The 27,275-nt window shown below is 42.2% G+C and overlaps 1 protein-coding gene across 1 annotated transcript in view; it reads right to left on the bottom strand.

Annotated features, from left to right (window-relative positions):
• LOC138666799 (collagen alpha-1(I) chain-like) overlaps nt 1–27,275 on the bottom strand; it is a 104,512-nt gene that overhangs the window by 26,212 nt on the left and 51,025 nt on the right. The window contains exons 6-11 of the mRNA XM_069754973.1: nt 26,505–26,666; nt 25,634–25,795; nt 23,306–23,449; nt 16,591–16,671; nt 9,350–9,723; nt 7,818–7,972 (exon numbers count right to left, since the gene is read on the bottom strand). Coding sequence (XP_069611074.1) covers nt 7,818–7,972; nt 9,350–9,723; nt 16,591–16,671; nt 23,306–23,449; nt 25,634–25,795; nt 26,505–26,666 — 1,078 coding nt within the window. The remainder of the gene's footprint in view (nt 1–7,817; nt 7,973–9,349; nt 9,724–16,590; nt 16,672–23,305; nt 23,450–25,633; nt 25,796–26,504; nt 26,667–27,275) is intronic.

Genomic DNA, 27,275 nt, shown 5'->3' with positions numbered 1-27,275 from the left:
TCTTGCCCTGGGCATGCTCAGTCTGTGCAAAGTAGGACTTAGTCCCAGAAAAGCCTGCTCGCCGCAGATCAGTGCAGGGTACAGTAGCAGAGCCAGGAGAGCCAGTAGTAACCCTTTGCACAGAATCAGTCTTAGTGAGACGCTGGGAGCGACGTCTCTGCTGAGCAGGCTCCACTGCGGCCGATGCAGAATGGGAGACCGCAGCAGACACGGATCGAGATTTCCCCTGTGCAGCAGAGGAAACTCGACTCCTAACAACCTGTGGGGGGTTTCTACTGTTTAGGCACATCAGGGGCTCGCCAAGCGCGACATGGCGTCCAATCTGAATTTCAGCAAATTTTAGCTTGAAAATGTCAAACTGTGCTCCATTTCTTCTGAGCCCTGCCGTGCACCCAAAAAGTGATTCCCCCCACATGTGGGGTATCACCGCACTCAGGATAAATTGTACAACAACTTTTGAGGTCCAATTTCTCTTTTTACCCTTGGGAAAATAAAAAAAATGATTGCTGAAAGATAATTTTTGTGACTAAAAAGTAAAATGTTCATTTTTTCCTTCCACGTTCCTTCTTCTCCTGTGAAACATCTGAAGGGTAAATAAACTTCTTGAATGTGGTTTTGAGTACCTTGAGGGGTGCAGTTTTCAGAATGATGTCCCTTTTGGATATTTTCTGCCATATAGACCCCTCAAAATGACTTCAAATGTGAGGTGGTCCCTAAAAAAATGGTTTTGTAAATTTTGTTGTAAAAATGAGAAATCACTGGTCAAATTTTAACCCTTATAACTTCCTAGCAAAAAAAGTTTTTTTCCCTAAATTGTGCTGATGTAAGGTAGACATGAGGGAAATGTTATTTATTAACTATTTTGTGTCACATAACTCTCTGGTTTAGCAGAATAAAAATTAAAAATTTGAAAATTGCAAAATATTTTCGCCAAATTTCTGTTTTTTCACAAATAAACACAAGTTATATCAAATAAATTTTACCACTAACATGAAGTACAATATGTCTTGAGAAAACATTCTCAGAATCGCCAAGATCCATTGAAGTTTTTCAGAGTTATTACCTCATAAAGGGACAGTGGTCAGAATTGTAAAAATTGGCCCGGTCATTAACGTGCAAACCACCCTTGGGGGTACAGGGTTTAAACCATTGACTAATACATTTTGATTTTACCTGTATGGAGTGCTGACAACTAATCCTCTTTTTCCTGTATCATTGCTGTGTTCGCCAGCTGAATCGGCACCCTCCAGGGGTATTCTGCTAGCCTCATTTGAATTTAGGCTGCAGGCGTGCATGTTTCTATTATACTTTTCCTCTGATTGTTCCACTCCTGCAAGTAGCGTAGCTACTAGGGGGGGGCAGAGGGGGCCATTGCCCCGGGCCCCGCGCTCTGAGGGGGCCCACCTGGAGCTACGCTACTGCAACTGCATCGGCACGTTGATACAGTTACATTCTGTGGAAGAGCAGGGAGAACCAATCTCCCTGCTCTGCTGCTATGGGGCCCCTGAGCAGGCGGGGGGCCGGTGCCAGCAGTGGGCCCCCAGCCATCATTGCAATGTCAGCTATATCGGCATCTAGCCGAAACAGCTGACCGCGGTGATGAGGGAAGGAGCACTGCGCTCCTTCTCCCATCATCCCCCACATCGTCTAACAGCTGGCGCGATTACGTCACCGCCCGGCGCCCGCTGTCAGGAGATAAGCGGGAGCAGGGAGTGCCGCTGGAACAAGGAGGAAGAGAGGTGAGTATTTATTTTGTTTTTTATATGGGGTGCTGTCTTATGTACTGGATCTGCCCATGGGAGGTGTGCTGCCTTACATACAGGATCTGTCTATGGGGGGCTGCCTTATATACAGCATCTGCCTATGGGGGGGTGCTGCCTTACATACAGGATCTGCCTATGGGGGGGTGCTGCCTTATATACAGGATCTGCATATGGGGGAGTGCTGTCTTATATATAGGATCTGCCTTTGGGGGGTGCTGCTTTGCATACAGATTCTGCCTATGGGGGGCTGCCTTATATACAGGATCTGCATATGGGGGGTGTGCTGCCTTATATACAGGATCTGCCTATGGGAGAAGTGCTGCCTTATATACAGGATGTGCCTTTGGGGGGGTGCTGACTTTCATACAGGATCTGCCTATGGGGGGCTGCCTTATATACAGGATCTGCCTATGGGGGGTTCTGCCTTATATACAGGATTTGCCTATGGGGATGTGCTGCCTTACATACAGTATCTGCCTATGGGGGGCTGCCTTATATATAGGATCTGCTCATGGGGTGGTGCGGCCTTATAAACAGGATCTGCCTATGGGGGGGTGCTTCCTTACATACAGGATCTGCCTATGGGGGAAGTGCTGCCTTATATACAGGATCTGCCTTTGGGGGGGTGCTGCCTTACATACAGGATCTGCCTATGGGGGGCTGCCTTACATACAGGATATGTCAATGGGAGTGCTGCCTTATATACAGAATCTGCCTATTGGGGGTGTGCTGGCTTATATACAGGATCTGCCTATGGGGGAGTGCTGCCTTACACACAGGATCTGCCTATTGGGGGCTGCCTTATATACAGGATCTTCCTATGGGGGGTGCTGCCTTATATACCGAATCTGCATATGGGGGGTGTGCTGCCTTACATACAGGGTCTGCCTATGGGGGACTGCCTTATATACAGGATCTGCTTATGGAGTGCTGCTCTATAGACAGGATCTGCCTATTGGGGGAGTGCTGCCTTATATATAGGATCTGCCTTTGGGGGGTGCTGCCTTACATGCAGGATCTGCCTATTGTGGGGCTGCATTATATACAGGATCTGCCTATGGGGGTTGTGCTGCCTTATAAACAGAATCTGCCTATGGAGGAGTGCTGCCTTATATATATGATCTGCCTTTGGGAGGGTTGCTGCCTTACATACAGAATCTGCCTATGGGGGGCTGCCTTATATACAGGATCTGCCTATGGGGGTGTGCTGCCTTACATACAGAATCTGCCTATGGAGGCTGCCTTATATACAGGGTCTGCTTATGGGGGGGGTGCTGCCTTATATACAGGATGTGCCTATGGGGGTGTGCTGCCTTACATGCAGGATCTGCCTATGGGGGGCTGCCTTATATACAGGATCTGCCTATGGGGTGCTGCCTTATACTACAGGATCTGCCTATGGGGGTGCTGCCTTGTATACAGGATCTGCCTATGGGGGGTGTTCTGCCTTACATACAGGATCTGTCTATGGGGGGCTGCCTTATATGCAGGATCTACCTATGGGGTGCTGCCTTATCTACAGGATCTGCCTATGGGGTGGGGTGCTGCCTCATACTACAGGATCTGCCTATCCTATGGGGGGTGCTGCCTTACATACAGGATCTGCCTATGGGGGCTGCCTTACATACAGGATCTGCCTATGGGGGTGCTGCCTTATATACAGGATCTGCCTATGGGGAGTGTGCTGCCTTACATACAGGATCTGCCTATGGTGGGCTGCCTTACATACAGGATCTGCCTATGGGGGGTGTTGCTTTATATACAGAATCTGACTATGGGGTGGGGTGCTGCCTTACACTAAAGGATCTGCCTATCCTATGGGGAGTGCTGTCTTATACTACAGGGTCTGCCTATGGGGGTGCTGCCTTGTACTATATTGAGGACTATCTGGTACATTATACTATATGGAGGTTATCTATGGGGGCCATCATACAGTGCAGATTACAATGAAGGAGCCATTATACAGTGTTGGAGCCATCAAACAGTTTGTAGGCTACTAAGGGGTCAGTATACTCTGTGGGTGCATTATACTGTGTATAAGAGAGAATCATGCTGTGTATAGCGGAGCTGCATAGGGAGGAGACTCTGGACATTATTAAATGTAAAGTGGGCACTTATTGTTATAGGGGAACTCAGGTTACTGTAACTATCAAAGGGGCACACAGGGCAGTATTACTTTGTAGGGAGCAAAATGTGGGCACTGTTTTCTAGGCACTTGCAGCCGGCTTTACTATATTATAGAAAGGTGCTTTAGAATTTAGAGGGCACATAGAACCACACAGCAGGTGCAGTAATAGAGTCACATAGGGCAGCAGCGGCTCAATATTGGGATATCAGGGGCAGTAATAGGGACACATACGGCAGCAGCGGCTCAATATTGGGGTATCAGGGGCAATAATAGGCACACAAACGGCAGCAGCGGCTCAGTATTGGGGTATCAGGTGCAGTAATATGGACACATACGGCAGCAATGGCTCAGTATTGGGGTATCAGGGGCAGTAATAGGGACACATACGGCAGCAGCGGCTCAGTATTGGGGTATCAGGTGCAGTAATATGGTCACATACGGCAGCAATGGCTCAGCATTGGGGTATCAGGGGCAGCAGGCACACATACGGCAGCAGCGGCTCAGTATTGGGGTATCAGGTGCAGTAATAGGGACACCTATGGCAGCAGCGGCTCAGTATTGGGGTATCAGGTGCAGTAATAGAGACACATACGGCAGCAGCGGCTCAGTATTGGGGTATTCTGTGCAGTAATAGGGACACATACGGCAGCAGCGGCTCAGTATTGGGGTATCAGCAGGATGAGGAGTTTGTAGGTTGGGAATAGATGGTGATGGGGCTGGAATATGAGAAGTGAAATGTGTCTTTGTTGTAATCTCTGCAGATGAGTCCTGGCTGGAAGAAGTTGTCACGTCGGTCTAGGCCAGATGGAAAAGATGCAAAAAGTGAACGATTCCATCAGAAAGGACGTCAGCGGTAAGACATTATCTGTAACTGTGCTGTGATCACTTGTATGTTCTGTAGGACTGGTATCTACCACTGACCATATGGCGGTAATATCCATGTTGGTCGTTATATAGAGATTATCTTCAGTAACAGCGCGGTCATCTGCTGAGTTTCTCCTCCACTATTAGGGTGCGTCACCCAGTTGTTATCAAGGCTACCTGGTTAGGGGCGCACTCAGAAGCTTCGCCCTCCCTGAACCAAAGGAAAGATATATATCTTGGTACCGTTACCATCTTTTCAGTTAGCCATTAAAAGGTATCAACCACTGAGGACTCTCAATTCTAAATGTTTTTCAATGTATTCCAGTGATTATGAGACTGTTTTTTCATCACATATTGTGCTTCATGATCGTGGTAAATTTTATTCCATATGACTTGCTTTTATTTATGAAAAAAACGGAAACTTGACAAAATTGTTTAAAATTTTAACATTTAAAATTTTTTAATTTTTGTGCCCTTAAATCAGAGAAGAAAACCAAGAAACAATGGACACAAGAGCTCAAAAAATAATATTAATAACAGCTTTATTGAGACAAATAAAAAATTACAATAAATACATAAGAAACACCATGTACGTAAGATGCAAGAGATAAAAGGAGAGGCGATCCTAGTGCCACGCACAAATACATAAATCCACTGACGAGCAAATCAGATAGTAGCTATAAGGTCAAGAGGCCATATACGGGAGCATATAGAGATGTAATAAAGGTAATGAAAAAAGTATTATCCCAATATTCACTATGATTCCTAATACCAGAAAGTTGGCAGCTACATAGGAGATAAAGCTCCAAAATACCGAGCGGACAGCAGGAGGGTAACGTAAATATGTAGCCAAATGTATGGGTGTCACATTAGAGCATAATACATAGAGATAGACCCCTAATGGCGTATTACATCTATCAGTACAGAAAAATTAGCGTTATGGTCTGATTACCCCTAGTGGCTCAGTAAGCCATATATTGCACATAGTCCCGGGAAGGTTGCCCCCCGAGGAAGCAACTCCTGCGAAACGCGCGTCGGGGCCTCCTCTTCCACGCACGGCAGCAGCAGGTCGGTAACGTATCACTTTCGTATCGGTTCAGTCTTCCCCCTTTTGCATGGGACTTCCCGGGACTATGTGCAATATATGGCTTACTGAGCCACTAGGGGTAATCAGACCATAACGCTAATTTTTCTGTACTGATAGATGTAATACGCCATTAGGGGTCTATCTCTATGTATTATGCTCTAATGTGACACCCATACATTTGGCTACATATTTACGTTACCCTCCTGCTGTCCGCTCGGTATTTTGGAGCTTTATCTCCTATGTAGCTGCCAACTTTCTGGTATTAGGAATCATAGTGAATATTGGGATAATACTTTTTTCATTACCTTTATTACATCTCTATTTGCTCCCGTATATGGCCTCTTGACCTTATAGCTACTATCTGATTTGCTCGTCAGTGGATTTATGTATTTGTGCGTGGCACTAGGCTCGCCTCTCCTTTTATCTCTTGCATCTTACGTACATGGTGTTTCTTATGTATTTATTGTAATTTTTTATTTGTCTCAATAAAGCTGTTATTATTATTATTTTTTGAGCTCTTATGTCCATTGTTTCTTGGTTTTCTTATATTGTATGATGGTGGAGCATTTAAATTGTTTGCCCTCCCTATAGGTTTCCTTAAATCAGAGAGTTATGTAACACAAAATAGTTAATAAATAATATTTTCCACATGTCCACTTTACATCAGCACAATTTTGGAACCCAAACCCAAACCGTAACCCCAACTGCAACCCTAACTGCAAAGAATGGAAAAAACTAAAGCATTTTTATTTTATAATTTTTATATAGCTAATGGGGTGACAAAGAGGATTTGATTTACTATTTTTTTTTATTTTGATCACTGTGCCAGCCATTTTTTTCCAGGAAGATGGTCGGGAGACAGAGCAGGAAGGCCTACGGATGGTGGAGGTACCGCGGGGGCTTGGTGGACCCCATTTCTGTCTTCTCTGATGTGTTAGATCATATCAAAGGAGAGAGACATTAATTTTAAATCAGACTTTTTTGTGATCGAAGCTATTCAGTGAATAACGATGATCATGTGATAGGGTACTGTAAAAATCAGCCCTGATCATGTTTTCTAGGGTCTCAGCCCCCCCTCGGTAGCTGAGACCCCAGAGATTTTCTGATAACAAGGGGCGCTATACCCTTATTCTCAGAGCAGTTAATAAAAGGAACTGAGGAATAAGTACCCTTAACTGCTACCGTTAAAAGGCGTATTGGTGGCCATTAAGGAGTTAAATATATGCATTTGACTGTTTTAGCAGTACATAATTAAAAAATTCACTATGTTTACCACCAAAACAAATCCATGATCTAATGAATCCATATTTTTATTAAAAATATACAAAATTAGTGCAAATAAATAGTATTATACAAAGTGCTTTAAAATCTGTAAAACTACTGTAGTTTTTTCAGTCCTTTTTAATGCATTTACATATTATAATTAATCTCACAAATCATTTAACATTAGCATTGTGCTTGCTGAAAAAATATATATTTCACAATTTAAAAAGAATATATAGAAAAAATCATTAGTAGAAATTATTTAGACTACAGTGATTTAAATTTTTATATACATTTAAGGCTTTTTATATTCTGAAAACTAATGTGAAGACTGATTTTCAGCTTAAGTTAGAAATATAAAGCAGTAATGATAATTGTACACTATGATTTTTCTTTTAATGCCATTTTAGCTTATACACTGTTTTATCTACAAATACTGAGCTCTTCTTAAGGCTGCAGTCACACTATCAGTATTTGGTCAGTATCTTACATCAGTATTTGTAAGCCAAAACCAGGAGTGGAACAATTAGAGGAAAAGTATAATAGAAACATATGCACCACTTCTGCATTTATCACCCACTCCTGGTTTTGGCTACAAATACTGATGTAAAATACTGACCAAATACTGCTAGTGTGACGGCAGCCTAATACACTGCTTTATCTATTTGTATCATGTAATATGTAGTTCCTTCTCATTCACAGTGGGAGTCACAATTTTCCAGCATTTGATCTTTTAACAAGCATGTCTGGCATGGGCTTCTCCTTATCTCCAGCTGCCATTGAACATGAATCATAGACCACAGCATTGAGGCTGAGACTATATAGTGACTTTGGCTGTGACACAAGTGAATGGGAACCCTTAGCACACTGCAACAAGCAAGTCACAAAAATTCCAAAGTGTTCGGACTTGTTGAGATTTTCTTGTCACAGTCGCAGTACCTCAGGGTCACAATGCGATCCCATTCACTTGTATTGCCCTGTGATGTAGCAATCACATGTAGCCAACTTTAGACAACTGAATTGTGTCACGGCCAAATTTGCAGTTTGCCTTATTCTAGATACTAGCTTTTAATTTTTCAGACTGCCATGATTTCTACGAGGAGTGTCTGAAAAGGGATGAGAAAAGATAGGTGGTGGCGCCATCTTTGGGTCTGCACTTTATGACCTTCCTGTAATCCCTCCCTGACATCAGAAAATGTGCAACTAATTTATGTAACATAAATGCTTGCAAATCACCGGCAGCTCAGGGACATCAGGAAAGCTCAACTCATAGTAAGATAGAAAAAATGAATGCTTAATGTAATCCTCAGCATATGTTAATTACCCGGACATGTCTGCGTAATCTGTTCTTTGTGGGAAATCTTGCATATGTGGACCACATCTCTCCTTCCTTGGGGATGTAATCACAGCATATAAGGCAGAACTGTCCTCTGTGTAGAGGGGCCACCTGAATTGGTCTACATAATTAGCATTAAAAGTTTAATGTTGCGATAATAGACTATTGCATGGCTATCAAGAACATTTTTGGATGCAGAATTAGCATTCCAAATGGTACTGGGTTGGTTTATGGGGTTTCCAGTAAATACAACTAAACTCCTCCAAGGAGAACACCATGAGATTAACACTTCTCTAACAAAGAAAGAGATTTCTACCATATTGTACAGAGATTATTGCAGTGTCTGTTGGCACATATTTTACTCCACAATACAAAGCATTTAGTGAGCACCCAAACATCCCAATCAGTCATACGGTACACATACTGTACATACACACTCTATAAAGGTAGAACATCCATTTTACCTAAGGCTAGGTTCACATTGCATTAGTGGGTATCCGCTAACGGAATCCGTTACATAGCGCCACTAACGCAATGTAACGGATCCGTTAGCGCACCCATTGACCGCAATGTATGTAAAGCATCCCTAACACATGCCATTTTTGGCATGCGTTAGCAATGTTCCGTTATTTTGTGATGGACCTCGAACGCTGTCTGCAGCGTTTTTGTGTCCGTTCTCGCTAGCGCAGATCGGGTATCTGCGTTAGCGCGATCGCTAAACGTGATCCCTTTTTGGACATTGCGTTAATGCAGTCCATTAGCGTATGCGCTAAACGGACTGCACTAACGCAATGTGAACCTAGCCTAAGCATTTAGCGTTAGTACATCAATAAGAATCAATAGTACAGATTTCACCATCTCTCACAACTCTGGCAATCCGTGATTCATTCGTTCAACTAAACTTTTTAAAATTCACACACAATCAAGTTTGTAACATCACAAGATCTATCAATCCATTGTCCTTGTTCAATTATTTCCACACAATTTTCTTTTCGGCCTCCATTAGGTTCGTTGGGATTCCAGTTTTTGTAGGAAATTTGGTTGCCATTAGATGACATGTATTTGCCTTCTTCTTTTTGGTCATTCATGCCAAGAAAAGTTCTTCTACCTTTAGCCTTGACAATCTGTAATATGGCAGCATTTTCAGCAGAGTTGAGTGGCGTTGGCATTGTACCTTGGGCTCCTTGGCAGGCAGCTTTGGCTGTATCGTAATTACCTTCCTTTCCATTTGTGACATATATTTTGTTTCCAGATGTCACAACTCCACTTTGGAAATAGCACACTGTGAAAGAAGGGAAGTTTGAGTTTCCTGTATATGTTTTGTAACACATTACATAAGAACAGTACAGCAGAACAACCCATTTGTCCAGTTTATTTACAAGTCTATTTTCATGTCAGGTGTGTACATGATTATGGGGCTAAAGAAAACTAGTTATTATTTTAGTTTCAAGACAAATTAAGACATAAAGCAGTGGCCAGGTTGTATGTAAATAAAGATATTCAACTTTCTAAAAAAACTTTGTTTTATTTTCTCAACAGATATTAGTTTGGCGGTCAATGAATAAGAACACTCTATTTTACATTTATAAGATGCAAACCATTCATGCAGTATATTCACGCTTTTAATTCGATTGAACAAGACCGATCGACAGCAGAGAATGGTGAAGTCACTAGGAATTGCCCCGGACCCTTGTCCTGGTGCACTAGGTCCATATCCTGAATATTTTTTGGAGAACAAATTATCTGATTTCTGTGTTTTGGGCACAAAATGGGGGATTATTACTGTGTAAAACAAATATGAATATGTAGGTCACAAATTGGGACATTATCACTCTGAGCAGTACACTGAAGGGTGTAATGGGGGTAGTAACGGGATGGGGAGTTTATGTGCAGAGATAAGCAAAAAGAAGATCTGAAAAGTGAATGATTATATTTAAAAAAAAGATGTCACAAATTAATCTTTGATTTAACAGAGAACCTATCACTTTGAAAATGCAGTCGACTACCACCCTGGCCCTCCCTCACATATCCATCAAGTTTTGACACTGTGGACATGTGACTGCAATGGTCATATATTATTCTGAAGAAGAAGCTAAGTATTAAAAAATGAAAAGTTGGGAGCTGTCAAGAACCCAAGAACTGGTTTTAGAAGAATGGCAGGCAATCCGTAGCTAAGTAATTGTTTTAAATTTACTTGACCACTATGTTGGACCCAATAAAAACAAAAGAGTCTTTAAGCTTGAAAAACCTCTTTAACCCCTTCCCGACCCATGACGCCACGTAGGCGTCATGAAAGTCGGTGCCAATCCGACCCATGACGCCTATGTGGCGTCATGGAAAGATCGCGTCCCTGCAGATCGGGTGAAAGGGTTAACTCCCATTTCACCCGATCTGCATGGACAGGGGGAGTGGTAGTTTAGCCCAGGGGGGGTGGCTTCACCCCCTCGTGGCTACGATCGCTCTGATTGGCTGTTGAAAGTGAAACTGCCAATCAGAGCGATTTCTAATATTTCACCTATTATAACGGGTGAAATATTACAATCCAGCCATGGCCGATGCTGCAATATCATCGGCCATGGCTGGAAATACTAATGTGCCCTCACCCCACCGATCGCCCCCCCAGCCCCCCAATCTGGCCGGTACACTGCTCCGGCTCCCCACCGTCCAGTGCTCCGCTCCCCCCCGTGCTCTTGTCCGCTCCCCCCGTGCTCCAATCACCCCCCCGTGCTCCAATCACCCCCCCTGCACTCCGATCCACCCCCCCCCGTGCTCCGTTCCAGCCCCCCGTGCTCCGTTCCAGCCCCCCGTGCTCCGTTCCACCCCCCCGTGCTCCGTTCCACGCCTGCCGCACTCCGATTCCCCCCTGTGCTCCGATCCCCCCCCTTATGGTCCCTCCCCACCCTATCATACTTACCGATCCTACCGGGGTCCCGTCCGTCTTCTCCCTGGGCGCCACCATCTTCCAAAATGGCGGGCGCATGCGCAGTGCGCCCGCTGAATCTGCCGGCCGGCAGATTCGTTCCAAAGTGCATTTTGATCACTGAGATAGATTATATCTCAGTGATCAAAATAAAAAAAATAATAAATGACCCCCCCCCCTTTGTCACCCCCATAGGTAGGGACAATAAAAAAATAAAGAAATTTTTTTTTTCCACTAATGTTAGAATAGGGTTAGGGTTAGGGGTAGGGTTAGGGGTAGGGTTAGGGTTAGGGGTAGGGTTAGGGTTAGGGGTAGGGTTAGGGGTAGGGATAGGGGTAGGGGTAGGGTTAGGGGTAGGGTTAGGGTCAGGGGTAGGGTTAGGGTTAGGGCTAGGGTTAGGGGTAGGGTTAGGGTTAGGGCTAGGGTTAGGGTTTCAGTATATGCCCACGTATTCTGGTCCTCTGCGGATTTTTCCGCTGCGGATTTGATAAATCCGCAGTGCTAAACCGCTGCGGATTTATGGCGGATTTACCGCGTTTTTTTCTGCGCATTTCACTGCGGTTTTACAATTGCGATTTTCTATTGGAGCAGTTGTAAAACTGCTGCGGAATCCGCACAAAGAAGTGACATGCTGCGGAATGTAAACCGCTATGTTTCCGTGCAGTTTTTCCGCAGCATGTGTACAGCGATTTTTGTTTCCCGTAGGTTTACATTGAACTGTAAACTCATGGGAAACTGCTGCGGATCTGCAGCTTGTGCACATACCTTTAGAATTAGGCTATGTGCACACGGTGCGGATTTGGCTGCGGATTCGCAGCAGTGTTCCATCAGGTTTACAGTACCATGTAAACATATGAAAAACCAAATCCGCTGTGCCCATGGTGCGGAAAATACCGCGCGGAAACGCTACGTTGTATTTTCCGCAGCATGTCAATTCTTTGGGCGGATTCCGCAGCGTTTTACACCTGTTCCTCAATAGGAATCTGCAGGTGAAATCCGCACAAAAAACACTGGAAATCCACGGAAAATCCGCAGGTAAAACACAGTGCCTTTTACTCGCGGATTTTTCAAAAATGGTGCGGAAATATCTCACACGAATCCGCAACGTGGGCACATAGCCTTAGGGCTAGGGTTGGAATTAGGGTTGTGGTTAGGGTTGTGATTAGGGTTAGGGGTGTGTTGTGATTAGGGTTATGGCTACAGTTGGGATTAGGGTTAGGGGTGTGGGGGGGTTAGTGTTGGAGGTAGAATTGAGGGGTTACCACTGTTTAGGCACATCAGGGGTCTCCAAACGCAACATGGCACCACCATTGATTCCAGCCAGTCTCGTATTCAAAAAGTCAAATGGTGCTCCCTCACTTCCGAGCCCCGACGTGTGCCCAAACAGTGGTTTACCCCCACATATGGGGTATCAGCATACTCAGGACAAACTGCGCAACAATTACTGGGGTCCAATTTCTCCTGTTACCCTTGTGAATCTAAAAAAATGCTTGCTAAAACAGCATTTTTGAGGAAAGAAAAATGATTTTTTATTTTCACAGCTCTGCGTTGTAAACGTCTGTGAAGCACTTGGGGGTTCAAAGTGCTCACCACATATCTAAATAAGTTCCTTGGGGGGTCTAGTTTCTAAAATGGGGTTACTTGTGGGGGGTTTCTACTGTTTAGGCACACCAGGGGCTCTGCAAACGCAATGTGATGCCCGCAGACCATTCCATCAAAGTCTGCTTTTCAAAAGTCACTACTTCCATTCTGAGCCCCGACGTGTGCCCAAACAGTGGTTTACCCCCACACATGGCGTATCAGCGTACTCAGGAGAAACTGGACAACAACTTTTGGGGTCCAATTTCTCCTGTAACCCTTGGGAAAATAAAAATTCTGGGCTAAATAATTATTTTTGAGGAAAGAAAACGTATTTATTATTTTCACGGCTCTGCATTATAAACTTCTGTGAAGCACTTGGGGGTTCAAAGTGCTCACCACACATCTAGATAAGTTCCTTTCGGGGTCTAGTTTCCAAAATGGTGTCACTTGTGGGGGGTTTCTCCTGTTAAGCCACATCAGGGGCTCTGCAAACGCAACGTGACGCCCACAGAGCATTCCATCAAAGTCTGCATTTCAAAACGTCACTACTTCACTTCCGAGCCTCGGCATGTGCCCAAACAGTTGTTTACCCCCACATATGGGGTATCAGCGTACTCAGGAGAAACTGGACAACAACTTTTGGGGTCCAATTTTTCCTGTAACCCTTGGGAAAATAAAAAATTCTGGGCTAAATAATTATTTTTGAGGAAAGAAAACGTATTTATTATTTTCACGGCTCTGCATTATAAACTTCTATGAAGCACTTGGGGGTTCAAAGTGCTCACCACACATCTAGATAAGTTCCTTTGGGGGTCTAGTTTCCAAAATGGGGTCACTTGTGGGGGGTTTCTACTGTTAAGCCACATCAGGGGCTCTGCAAACGCAACGTGACGCCCACAGAGCATTCCATCAAAGTCTGCATTTCAAAACGTCACTACTTCACTTCCGAGCCCCGGCATGTGCCCAAACAGTGATTTACCCCCACATATGGGGTATCAGCATACTCAGGAGAAACTGGACAACAACTTTTGGGGTCAAATTTCTCCTGTTACCCTTGGGAAAATTAAAAAATTCTGGGCTAAATAATTATTTTTGAGGAAAGAAAACGTATTTATTATTTTCACGGCTCTGCGTTATAAACTTCTGTGAAGCACTTGGGGGTTCAAAGTCCTCACCACACATCTAGATTAGTTCCTTTGGGGGTCTAGTTTCCAAAATGGGGTCATTTCTGGGGGATCTCCAATGTTTAGGCACACAGGGGCTCTCCAAACGTGACATGGTGTCCGCTAATGATTGGAGCTAATTTTCCATTTAAAAAGCCAAATGGCGTGCCATCCCTTCCGAGCCCTGCCGTGCGCCCAAACAGTGGTTTACCCCCACATATGGGGTATCAACGTACTCAGGACAAACTGGACAACAATATTTAGGGTCCAATTTCTCCTATTATCCTTGGCAAAATAGGAAATTCCAGGCTAAAAAATCATTTTTGAGGAAAGAAAAATTATTTTTTATTTTCATGGCTCTGCGTTATAAACTTCTGTGAAGCACCTGGGGGTTTAAAGTGCTCAATATGCATCTAGATAAGTTCCTTGGGGGGTCTAGTTTCCAAAATGGGGTCACTTGTGGGGGAGCTCCAATGTTTAGGCACACAGGGGCTCTCCAAACGCGACATGGTGTCCGCTAACAATTGGAGCTAATTTTCTATTCAAAAAGTCAAATGGCGCGCCTTCCCTTCCGAGCCCTGCCGAGTGCCCAAACAGTGGTTTACCCCCACATATGAGGTATCGGCGTACTCGGGAGAAATTGCCCAACAAATTTTATGATCCATTTTATCCTACTGCCCATGTGAAAATGAAAAAATTGAGGCGAAAAGAATTTTTTTGTGAAAAAAAAGTACTTTTTCATTTTTACAGATCAATTTGTGAAGCACCTGAGGGTTTAAAGTGCTCACTAGGCATCTGAATAAGTTCCTTGGGGGGTCTAGTTTCCAAAATGGGGTCACTTGTGGGGGAGCGCCAATGTTTAGGCACACAGGAGCTATCCAAACGCGACATGGTGTCCGCTAACAATGGAAATAATTTTTCATTCAAAAAGTCAAATGGCGCTCCTTCCCTTCCGAGCCTTACCATGTGCCCAAACAGTGGTTTACCCCCACATGTGAGGTATTGGTGTACTCAGGAGAAATTGCCCAACACATTTTAGGATCCATTTTATCCTGTTGCCCATGTGAAAATGAAAAAATTGAGGCTAAAAGAATTTTTTTGTGAAAAAAAAGTACTTTTTCATTTTTACGGATCAATTTGTGGAGCACCTGGGGGTTCAAAGTGCTCACTATGCATCTAGATAAGTTCCTTGGGGCGTCTAGTTTCCAAAATGGGGTCACTTGTGGGGGAGCTCCAATTTTTAGGCACACGGGGGCTCTCCAAACGTGACATGGTGTCCGCTAAAGAGTGGAGCCAATTTTTGATTCAAAAAGTCAAATGGTGCTCCTTCCCTTCCAAGCCCTGCCGTGCGCCCAAACAGTGGTTTACCCCCACATATGAGGTATCAGCGTACTCAGGACAAATTGGACAACAACTGTCGTGGTTCAGTTTCTCCTTTTACCATTGGGAAAATAAAAAAATTGTTGCTAAAATATAATTTTTGTGACTAAAAAGTTAAATGTTAATTTTTTCCTTCCATGTTGCTTCTGCTGCTGTGAAGCACCTGAAGGGTTAATAAACTTCTTGAATGTGGTTTTGAGTACCTTGAGGGGTGCAGTTTTTAGAATGGTGTCACTTTTGGGTATTTTCAGCCATATAGACCCCTCAAACTGACTTCAAATGTGAGGTGGTCCCTAAAAAAAATGGTTTTGTAATATTCGTTGTAAAAATGACAAATCGCTGGTCAAATTTTAACCCTTATAACTTCCTAACAAAAAAAAATTTTGTTTCCAAAATTGTGCTGATGTAAAGTAAACATGTGGGAAATGTTATTTATTAACTATTTTGTGTCACATATCTCTCTGGTTTAACAGAATAAAAATTCAAAATGTGAAAATTGCGAAATTTTCAAAATTTTCGTTAAATTTCCGTTTTTATCACAAATAAACGCAGAATTTATTGACCTAAATTTACCACTAACATGAAGCCCAATATGTCACGAAAAAACAATCTCAGAACCGCTAGGATCCCTTGAAGCGTTCCTGAGTTATTACCTCATAAAGGGACACTGGTCAGAATTGCAAAAAACGGCAAGGTCTTTAAGGTCAAAATAGGCTTGGTCATGAAGGGGTTAATCCCTTCACAACATTGGATTTTCTGGTACATCCAATTTTGTGATGGGTTACTATTAGTAGTGATAGGCGAGAATAATCTTCCTTATATTCTTGAATGAGAGAATATACTCCAGTGTGTTCAAACCCTAAGGTACATTTACACTGGCCAATCATTGTGACGAATGTTCCTAGGAAGCAGGCTTTATAAACAGGCTTGTCAGGTGCAATGATTAGCAGAAACGTAAACATGACTGTGAAAATAAGTGATATGAATCAAGTCTGGCAGGCGTTTGTTTCCACTCCTCTTGAAATACTTTATTCAGATTTGCAGGAGATTCTTGTACTACTATTGTGAACACATTTTAGAATTTTAAAGTTAGAAAAATAATTACCTTTTTTGAGAGAAATAACATTTTTCTCTAGAGCAGCTATTTTGTTTTCTAAGTTCACAATTTTTGTCGAGAGAGTGGCATCTGAAATCAAACAGTCATAAAAAATCAGCATAAAACAGTTTTGAATATATTTGTATCTATATCTTTTGTAGTCAATTATAAAAATGTGTCTTTCGGTTATGTTTACCTCTTCTCTATCTTCGATGTTCATGCACATTTGCTAGCAGGTGGACCTCAACCAGAAGTCTCATTCATTTACAGCACAGGTATAGCACAGGCTCAAGGTTTGAGCCTTGACCATCAGCAAAGGGTAAAGTGTACCAATCTAGATAAGAACTAGCTTCAATTTCAGCTGATTAATCCTAGAAAGGACTGCGGCATCTAAGTAGTGAGACAAACACCTCTTTCTACTCATCCCTGTCATGTATTGAAATCACACAGAGTGGATAATTTGTTTGGCAAATAGGAGCCTAACAAGACCCTATGGGCTGCTATAGTAGAACTTTCATCCTATTCTTCCAGAATTATCGCTGCCAGGGATAATACATTGCGAAATAGAAATCAAATGATTACATAGCATGATTATCATAGGGGGATTGACATTTTTTTAAAAAAAGATCAATACAGTTTAAGGGAATCTGCCAACTAGGCTAACTAGTACCTAACTATTCATGGGGCCATGGCTTTCTCCAGTTTAATGGTCATACTAATCATGTTATTACACCCCTGTGGGGCATGATTACAACAGCTCTTGGCAAATCTTTGTCTCCCTGACAATGTACACCCCAGTTTCATCGACGCACTGCACATGGTACATGAAGAATATAGCCAGCTGCAACATTTGCAGAGCTGACATTGCTACTGCTTCACTGGGCATCCAAGGTGCACTGATGAAGCCAGGATACATGCACTCAGCTTCAGTTCACATTGACAAGGAGGCAGAGATTTGTAAAGAGCCATGTTAGGGTTGGCGGATTGCACTAAATAAATTTAATAGAGAAGTGCAATCGCAACCCGGGGGACCCCGTGCAGAGATGATAAACTGCAGTTAGTGTGAACAATGACGGAAAACACAGTGAGTGATTGCTTGCCCACACCGAGTTAAATGCCATTCAATGAATAGCACATGAAGCTGTGTCACTCACACACATAAACGGAATAGATGCATTGAAATAGAGCTGTGTCACATGAACACAGTAATGAAATAGATTGTCTGCTATAGAGCTGTGTCACTCACACAAAGTAACGGAATAGAAATTATGCTAGATATGATCCCTGTTAACCTCACAGGGGAACGAAGCCCGCTCATGGGTAAGAAGAAATCAGTGGTTACACAGTCAGCAAAAGCACTTAACCAACTCATCTCCGGAGGTGCTGGAATTCTGATTTAAGGGCATAAAAATACAAAGTTTGAAAATTGCAAAATTTTAAAAATTTTCGCCATATTTCCGTTTTTTTCATAAATAATCGCAAGTAGTATCGAAGAAATGTTACCACTAACATGAAGTACAATATGTCACGAAAAAACATTCTCAGAATCAGTGGGATCCGTTGAAGCGTTCCAGAGTTATAACCTCATAAAGTGACAGTGGTCAGAATTGCAAAAATTGGCCTGGTCATTAAGTACCAAATTGGCTCTGTCACTAAGGGGTTAAATCACCCCTCTTTCGCCCCATTCAAAATAAAACAATAAAAAAATCAAACCTATACATATTTGGTATCGCCGTGTTCAGAATTGCCCGATTTATCAATGAAAAAAAGCATTAACCTAATCGCTAAACAGCGTAGCGAGAAAAAAAATTAGAAACGCCAGAATTAGGTTTTTTTGGTCGCCGCGATATTGCATTAAAATGCAATAACGGGCGATCAAAAGAACGTATCTGCACAAAAGTGGAATTAATAAAAACATCAGCTCGGCACACAAAAAATAAGCCCTCACCTGATCCAAGATCACGAAAAATGGAGACGCAACTTTTTTTTTCACCACTTAAATAAAAGAGAACCTAGACATTTCTGGTGTCTATGAACTCATAATGACCTGGAGAATCATAAAAACAGGTCAGTTTTAGTAGTTAGTGAACCCAACAAAAAAGCCAAACAAAAAACAATTTGGGATTGCACTTTTTTTGCAATTTCACCACACTTGGAATTTTTTACCGTTTTTTAGTACATGCCATGGTAAAACCAATGATGTCGTTCAAAACTACAACTCGTCCCGCAAAAAATAAGCCCTCATATGGCCATATTGATGGAAAAATAAAAAAGTTATGGCTCTAGGAAGGAGGGGAGCGAAAAACGAACACGGAAAAGCCGAAAATCCCAATGTCATGAAAGGATTAAATACTGTACATTTTGTTGCATAGGGATAGCAAAAACACCATACAAATTGGATATCTATATAACTTTAATAACCTGAATTCAATCAGCAGGTTATTTAGTATGAAACATGAACAGTAAAAAAATAAGCAAAAAGTAAAAAAAATGAAAAAAAAATTTTTTTTTGTATCCAAAATTAACTATTTGACTTGCACATCAATTAATATGTACCCATAAATAGTGCTGAAAATAAAATACTTTCTTCTTAATAAAAGGCCTCTTACATCCACTTTCATGAAAAAATAAAAAGTTATTATCACCACTGAAATGTGGAGAGGCAAGAAAGGCAGAAAAAAAAATGGCCATAAAAGGGAATCTGTCAACTGGTTGTTGTTATTTCTTAGAGCAGCATGCTATAGAGGCCGAGAGCTTGATCCCAGGGATGTGTCATTTAAAGGGAACCTGTCACCCCGTTTTTTCAAGAAGAGCTAAAAATAGCGTTAAATAGGGGCAGAGCTGGGCTTTACATTAGTGTATTTTGGAGCCTTTATTCCCCACCTATGCTGCCGAAATACCTTTGTAAAGTCGCCGTTTTGGGCTGTCACTCACGCTGGTCAGGTCATATGGGCGTGGTGACAGCGCTGTTTCTCCCCCAGATCTCCATTGGTGGAGATCTCCAAGTTCGCATCTCGGCTGCAGGAAAATGGCCGCCGCGATCTCCATCTGCGCACGCGCGGCATCCCGCGGCCATTTTCCTGAAGCCCCGGGAAGCCGAGAAGAACCATCTGCGCACGTGCGGCCTCACAAAGATGGCCACGTCCACCGATAAACGGCTGAATAGCGCAGATCGCGCTATTTTCCTTGAAGCTGCGCAGTGGATTTGCCACTTGGACATGCGCACACCACTACGCCACCAACGGAGATCTGGGGGAGAAACAGCGCTGTCACCACGCCCATATGACCTGACCAGCGTGACAGCCTAAAACGGCGACTTTACAATGGTATTTCGGCAGCATAGGTGGGGAATAAAGGCTCCAAAATACACTAATGTAAAGCCCAGCTCTGCCCCTATTTAACGCTATTTTTAGCTCTTCTTGAAAAAACGGGGTGACAGGTTCCCTTTAACAGGTTGTGTGTTGCTGTTTCAATTCAATCAATTTAATCAACATGCGATTATCACATCAGTGTCTCAGCCGCTACATCATGCTGCTATTGAACATAGCAAAAACCTGCAAAACTTGAGGGAAGAAGCGCAAAATAGTCTTATCCGGTGGCAAAAAGGTACCGTATATACTTGAGTATAAGCCAAGATTTTCAACCCATTTTTTTGGGCTGAAAGTCCCCCTCTCGGCTTATACTCGAGTTATACCCAGGGGTCGGCAGGGGAGGGGGAGCGGGGGCTGTCTAATTATACTCACCTGCTCCTTGTGCGGTCCCTGCACGTCTTTTTCCCAGGGACCGCACCAGGAGCAGGTGAGTATAACGGGGAGGGGAGCGCTGCACTGCGCTATATTCAACTGCTCCTCGTTCTGCCGCCGCTCCGTCTTCGGCAGTGATGCTCAGGTCAGAGGGCGCGGTGACGTGGTTAGTGCGCATCCTCTGCCTGAACGTCAGTGCAGGAGACGCTGAAGATGGAGCGGTGCCAGAACGAGGAGCAGGTGAATATTGAAAGTGCCGGTGGCCTGAGCAATGGAGAGGTGAGTATGTGATTTTTTTATTTTTTTATCGCAGCAACAGCAAATGGGGCAAGTGTCTGTATGAAGCATCTATGGGGCCATAACGTTTGTGCAGCATTAAATGGGGCCATAATGTTTGTGCAGCACTATATGGGGCCATAATGTTTGTGCAGCACTATATGGGGCCATAACGTTTGTGCAGCACTGTATGGGGCCATAACATTTGTGCAGCACTGTATGGGGCCATAACATTTGTGCAGCACTGTATGGGTCCATAACGTTTGTGCAGCACTGTATGGGGCCATAATGTTTGTGCAGCACTATATGGGGCCATAAAGTTTATGCAGTACTGTATGGGGCCATAACGTTTGTGCAGCACTGTATGGGGCAAGTGTCTGTTTGTGGCCATAACATTTATGCAGCACTATATGGGGCCATAACGTTTGTGGAGCACTATATGGGGCAAGTGTCTGTATAGGGCCATAACGTTTGTGCAGCACTGTATGGGGCCATGACATTTGTGCAGCACTGTATGGGGCCATAACGTTTGTGCAGCACTGTATGGGGCCATAACATTTGTGCAGCACTGTATGGGGCCATAACCTTTGTGCAGCACTATATGGGGCCATAACGTTTGAGCAGCACTATATGGGGCAAGTGTCTGTATGGGGCCATAACATTTATGCAGCACTATATAAGGCAAGTGTCTCTATGGGGCCATAACGTTTGTGCAGCACTATATGGGGCCATAATGTTTGTGCAGCACTATATGGGGCAAGTGTCTGTATGGGGCCATGATAAACATTTGTGCAGCACTATGTGGAGCAAATATCTTTATGGAGCGTCTTATGGGGCCATAATCAGCATTTGTGCAGCTTTATATTGGGAAAATGTGTCTATGGAGCATCTTATGGAGCCATAATCAGCATTTGTGCAGCTTTATATTGGGAAAATGTGTCTATGGAGCATCTTTTGGGGCCATTATTAACCTTTGTGCAGGATTATATGGGGCATATTTTAATATGGAGCATCTTATGGGGCCATCATTAACTTTATGGAGCATTATATGGGGCTCCTGATTCAATATGGATATTCATAAACACTTAACCTACTGATGTCTCAATTAATTTTACTTTTATTGGTATCTATTTTTACTTTTGACATTTACCGGTAGCTGCTGCATTTCTCACCCTAGGCTTATACTCGAGTCATTAAGTTTTCCCAGTTTTTTGTGGCAAAATTAGGGGGGGTCAGCTTATACTTGGGTCAGCTTATACTCAAGCATGTACGGTATATAACGACAGTCAGAACTCCTGTATACAGCATGTGAAGGCTGCTGAAGGATCATCAAAGGGGTTTGATACTTTAGAATGGGGAATCTGGTGATTCAAAATCTGCTCTGCCAAGTATCCAAGTCCGATCATAGACAGTGATGTCACACAGTTGTGGTTTATTGTATCAAACGCGTTGATACAATAAATCATACCTATGTGACATCTATGATCACACCATGGATACTAGGCAGCATGGATTTTGCATCACCAGATTCCTCATTCAATTGCATAAAAAAAACCTGCTAACAGATTCCCTTTAAGGCACTTTGAGAAATGATAAAGGGTTAACAGCATTAGGCTTGAAACTTAGATTTTGGATTTTAATTACACTTATTCCGCTGTCCAATTCATCTGAAATAAACCAATCCGATGAATAAAACTAGTTTTCATTTTCAGAAATGTCTGCAACAAAATCCGCAGTGTGTGAATTCAGCATTACTTTTTGATCCGCATCCAAGACTTCTCCCGTGCTTCCCCCATACTCTGGAACTCTCTACCACAACACATCAGACTCTCGCCTACCATAGAAACCTTCAAAAAGAACCTGAAGACTCACCTCTTAAGACAAGCCTACAGCCTGCAGTGATCCTCAACCTACCGAACCGCCACACAACCAGCTCTATCCTCTCCTAGTGTATCCTCACCCATCCCCTGCAGACTGTGAGCCCTCGCGGGCAGGGTCCTCCCTCCTTATGTACCAGTGTGCCTTGTTTTTTGCTCATGTTTAGCTGTATTTGTCTATATTTGCCCCCTTTTCACATGTAAAGCGCCATGGAATAAATGGCGCTATAAAAATGTACAATAAAATAATAATAATAAATATTTAGAATTGAGAGTCCTCAGTGGTTGATACCTTTTAATGGCTAACTGAAAAGATGGTAACAGATTGCAAGCTTTCGAAACTACATACGTCTCTTCATCAGGCAAAGACTAAAAGAAATTCTGAAGAATCACATATTTATGCACAACATAGCATAGAAAAAAAAGGGAAAAAGCATGGATAAGCCAGGTGACATGAAGCAGAATTACCATGGGTGATAAACAGTTACGTCCATAAATATTGGGCCAATTCTTAGATAAGGATTGTTTTATTGTCCTGTGATTAGGGTCTCTGTTGTGATGACCCCACATGGTCTGAGGGGCAAGTTCCTTAGTTGATGTAAAAAGACATAAATTAAAAGCCATTAAAAGGTATCAACCACTGAGGACTCTCAATTCTAAATATTTTTCTATCTACTGGCTAACACGGTACCAAGATATATTTCTTTCCTGTATAATAATAAATAATAATTTAATTATAGTTTGAGACCCTATTTTTTTTAGGTATTTTATAGGTTATATACCAAAAACAATTATGTCCTGTCCTTGACAAAATCAAGTTAATCCTACCTGGATCTCCTTTAGCACCAGCTACTCCTTTGGCACCGGGGATACCTGGAGCTCCCGTTACTCCTTTGGCCCCTGCAATACCAGGAGCACCAGCTGCCCCTGAAGGACCTGGTAGGCCTCTGTCTCCCTTTACTCCTTGAATGCCTTTAAATACAAATCACAGATGAATTTGAATGACATGCTCTAAATACAGTTGTTTGATAATTGTACAAAGTAATTTGCCAGGAAGTGTAATTGTAATCAGGGCCGGACTGGCCATTGGGCAATTCTGGCAAATGCCAGAAGGGCCTGTCTGGCTGTGGGCTGCCTTGTCTGCTACATTGTTAACAGAAAAGATGTTCTCAGGACACCCATACTGTTAACAGTTGTGATGAAGCACAAGGTCACTGACTCCGTCACTTACCCCAGCAGGCCACGGGTATCATTAGAAATATTTGTCTTGTAGTAAATCTTTCTTTCCTCCATCCAGGGTAATATTAGTAATATATCCCATCTGGTTCTTGGGGACGGGAAAAACTTGGGCCTGTGTGGTTTCAAATGCCAGGGCTCAATTTCAGCCCCAGTCCGTACCTGATTGTAATACACCTTACATTGTCATGTTTGGCACCAAGGTCATGTATAAAAAAATTATATTTACATCTAAAATCTGCATCACAAAACTGTATTGTGGCTGAAAAAGTGTAACACATGGTATGTGTGAGACCTGGTCTGGCAGGAGGTATGATATAACCATAAGTGTAGCTAAAATGTGTCCTGAGATAGAAGTTACACCATGGTACTTCAAGAGCATTAGTGGACCCTTTAGCAGATAAATAGGCACCATACCTCTCTAGCTACGGTGGACTGAAATGTATGTGTTCCTTTTGTGCCTCGATAATTACATTTGCCTTTCAAATTTACCATACTTCTCCAGAAAGTAGATTAGATTATTTTTCCATAATATCACATGGTGTGTTGAGAAATAGTCCTATTTCCATTGGTGTTTAGGAACCACAAATTATACTTATTTTTTTTTAGTCCCTTACATATTAGTGGCTAACAAGGGATAATAATTACAAAAATCAGCATGTAGTGTCGACAAATATGTGAACAGCCCCAGGAATTAACATGATCCTATAAAAGATTAGGCAAAAAGTCTGCATTCCCCTTGAGAAAATAGTAAAATAATGTCTAATGGACAAAAAGCGTTTTCAGTATATATGCTGCATATATATAACAATACATAAGCATTCAACATAAGGTAGAAAACAAGTTAAAAACATGGCTAGAACAGTGACAAAGTGATATATAGGGAAGAGAGCATCCTTTCACAAAGGGCTCACAATCTAGAAAGGAAGGGAAAAAGAGAAAATAGGTGAGGGTAGAACCTGCTCATAGGTTAGTGTACTAGCAGCCAGGTTACTGTAGGTTGTAAGCTTTTCTGAAGAGGTGTGTTATTAAGTTGTTTTTGAACGTTTTGAAGATAAGGCAGATTCCATGATGGAACAGTGAAAAAGAGTTCTTGTGATGAAAGATTTACATGTGTGTAGATGGTGGGAAAGTATGGTAGAGGAGTATGAAATTGACACAATTTCAAAACTATTTTACGTTATTTTTAGTATTTTGAATAGCATTTTCTGGGCAATCGGTAGTGATTGATGGAACTTGGCATATGGGTTGGCAGAGGAGAGTAGCAGAAGTAATAGCAGAAGTAATAGCAGAGTGGCAACAAGGGGAGAGGTCAAATATCCGGATGGTAAAGATTAAGATAGATGAGAGTTCTGAAGCAGTGTCACATGGAAGGCCACATAGAAGAATGTTGCAGTTAATGTTTGAGGGAATTAATTACATAATCCACTAGCATTTTTGTCAGGGTGCAGTTGAGGAAAGTGTATATTCAAGATATGTCTTTGAGTTGGAGTTGGCATAAGCTAGTTATTGCTTGGGTGTGCTGGGTCTGAATAACAGGGCAGACTCAAAGGTTATTCTTTGAATAGATCTTTTAACAGTGATTGATAGGTCTGATGGTGTGGTTGAGTGAGCTTGTGGAAAGAATCAATTCACATTTCTCAGTTGAGTTCCTGAAACCTCTCTTAGAACAAAGAAGAAATATCTGGTAGACACTGCAATTCTGGTGACATCTGAATCAGAGTGGTAAATTTGTTTGTCATCAGGTTACAAATGGTACAAAAATGATCTAAGGTCAGATTGAGTAGAATAGGAGTCTTAGTACAGAGTTTCAAGAAAGAGAAATAAAGATGGGTTGAGATGAGGTGGTGTCCGAATGGGAGATGCTAAGGGCCCAATTCATTAACTCTTTGGTAAGTTAGCCAAAATAATTTATTATACCTGGATTTCCTTTATCTCCTTTAACTCCAGCAGTTCCCATTGCCCCTGCAGTTCCAGGTGGTCCAGATAATCCTCTTTCTCCCTTTGCACCTGCAGCTCCAGGAACACCAGCTGAACCTTTAACTCCAGAAGAACCAACATTACCCTGGAGTCCTTGTGGCCCTAGAATAAAAAATGCAAAGTGTTGGATTAATGTTACAAATTATTTAATTAATATAATTTATTTGTATGGCCACAATAAATTACCTCTGCCTAGAGAATTAAAAGGAAAATGAGATAAAAAAAAAATTGCACAACGTTTCTGGCTGTTATCATCAATTTTTCAGTCAATTTCACACGCAGTTTGCAGAAGGCTCCTAGCGGCAGATATTCACAGGCAGGAATGTCCCTCCCATAAAGGATGCTGTACATAAGTCTTGGGGATTGAGAATGTCTGCTAGCTCACATGTCCTAGCCTAGCTTCATTTCTATACTGACTTCACAATCTACAATCCATGACGGATGTCTTCTACATTTGCTGACAGACATTGATGCTAAATATATTCTTACCCTGCAGTTCCTCTCCCTGTACACTGATACAAAGCTTATGTGATTCAAAAAAGAACAATGTCAGGGAAACAATGGGAAACAATGGGAAAAAAGAACAATGTCAGGATCATAGCTCTGCAGGTCTATGTCAGATTCAGAAGGGCAGCTTGTTAAGTGTTAGAATTCGTCACACTTCACATAAGCTGAATAGTAGTATAGTAGTATTCTAGATATATTTGATCTACAATGGTTCTACAAAGGTTCCTTGTTTTGTTGTAATGTTACTTGACAAATATTTTTCCAGAATATTGAAAATCAAAAATGTATCTGCAGTACAACATACCTGGATCTCCCTTATCTCCTTTGGTACCAGCAGCTCCTTTAACCCCTTGAATCCCTTGTGGTCCTGTTGCTCCTGTTGCACCTTTAGCACCCACAGCTCCAGGAGTGCCTCCTGTCCCAGTTACACCAATTGATCCTTTTTCTCCCTTAATTCCTTGCAAACCTTTAAGGAAGACAGTACAAAAATAAAAAAATATGAATATTACACCAGTTTGAAATAATTGTTTCCGACTCATAGGAACAGTAAAAATTGATGGCAATCCTGACATCATAGATAGTCTACTGTATAGATCCTTTTCTAATACATCCAACACTAAAGAGAGGTTGTTCGGACTGCTTCTACAACTTTAATTAAATAAAAGGATTGTATGAAGTAAAGACTATTACTGTTTTAACATATTTAAAAGAGAATTTACAGTACCTAGCGCACCTGTTTATCTTTTCTAGCACAACTAGACAGCATGACTTAAGGGGACAATGTGACAATATGCACCACATTATCCACACAATTTTAAGTCACTTTCTTGGTACAATCTAAGTCAACCGAAAGTTTGTGTAAAATTAGACCAAATCTCATGATGTACTAAATTAATAATTCAGCAATCAGCATGCACCACAATAAATTTAGTAAGTTTTTAGATTCTAAAATATATGCTGCCTTTGTGTATGCACACATAAATTGTATACATTGTTAATTTTCTAGACTATCCAGGTGGAAGATCTGCTGCTTATTTATTACACAAAATCTAATTCACAAGCTGGGGAGAAAATA

Source organism: Ranitomeya imitator, chromosome 2 (genome assembly GCF_032444005.1).
Source record: "Ranitomeya imitator isolate aRanImi1 chromosome 2, aRanImi1.pri, whole genome shotgun sequence".
Lineage (NCBI taxonomy): Eukaryota > Metazoa > Chordata > Amphibia > Anura > Dendrobatidae > Ranitomeya > Ranitomeya imitator.
The sequence above is the reverse complement of the archived record's forward strand: the minus strand, read 5'-3'. Positions and strand labels throughout refer to the sequence as shown.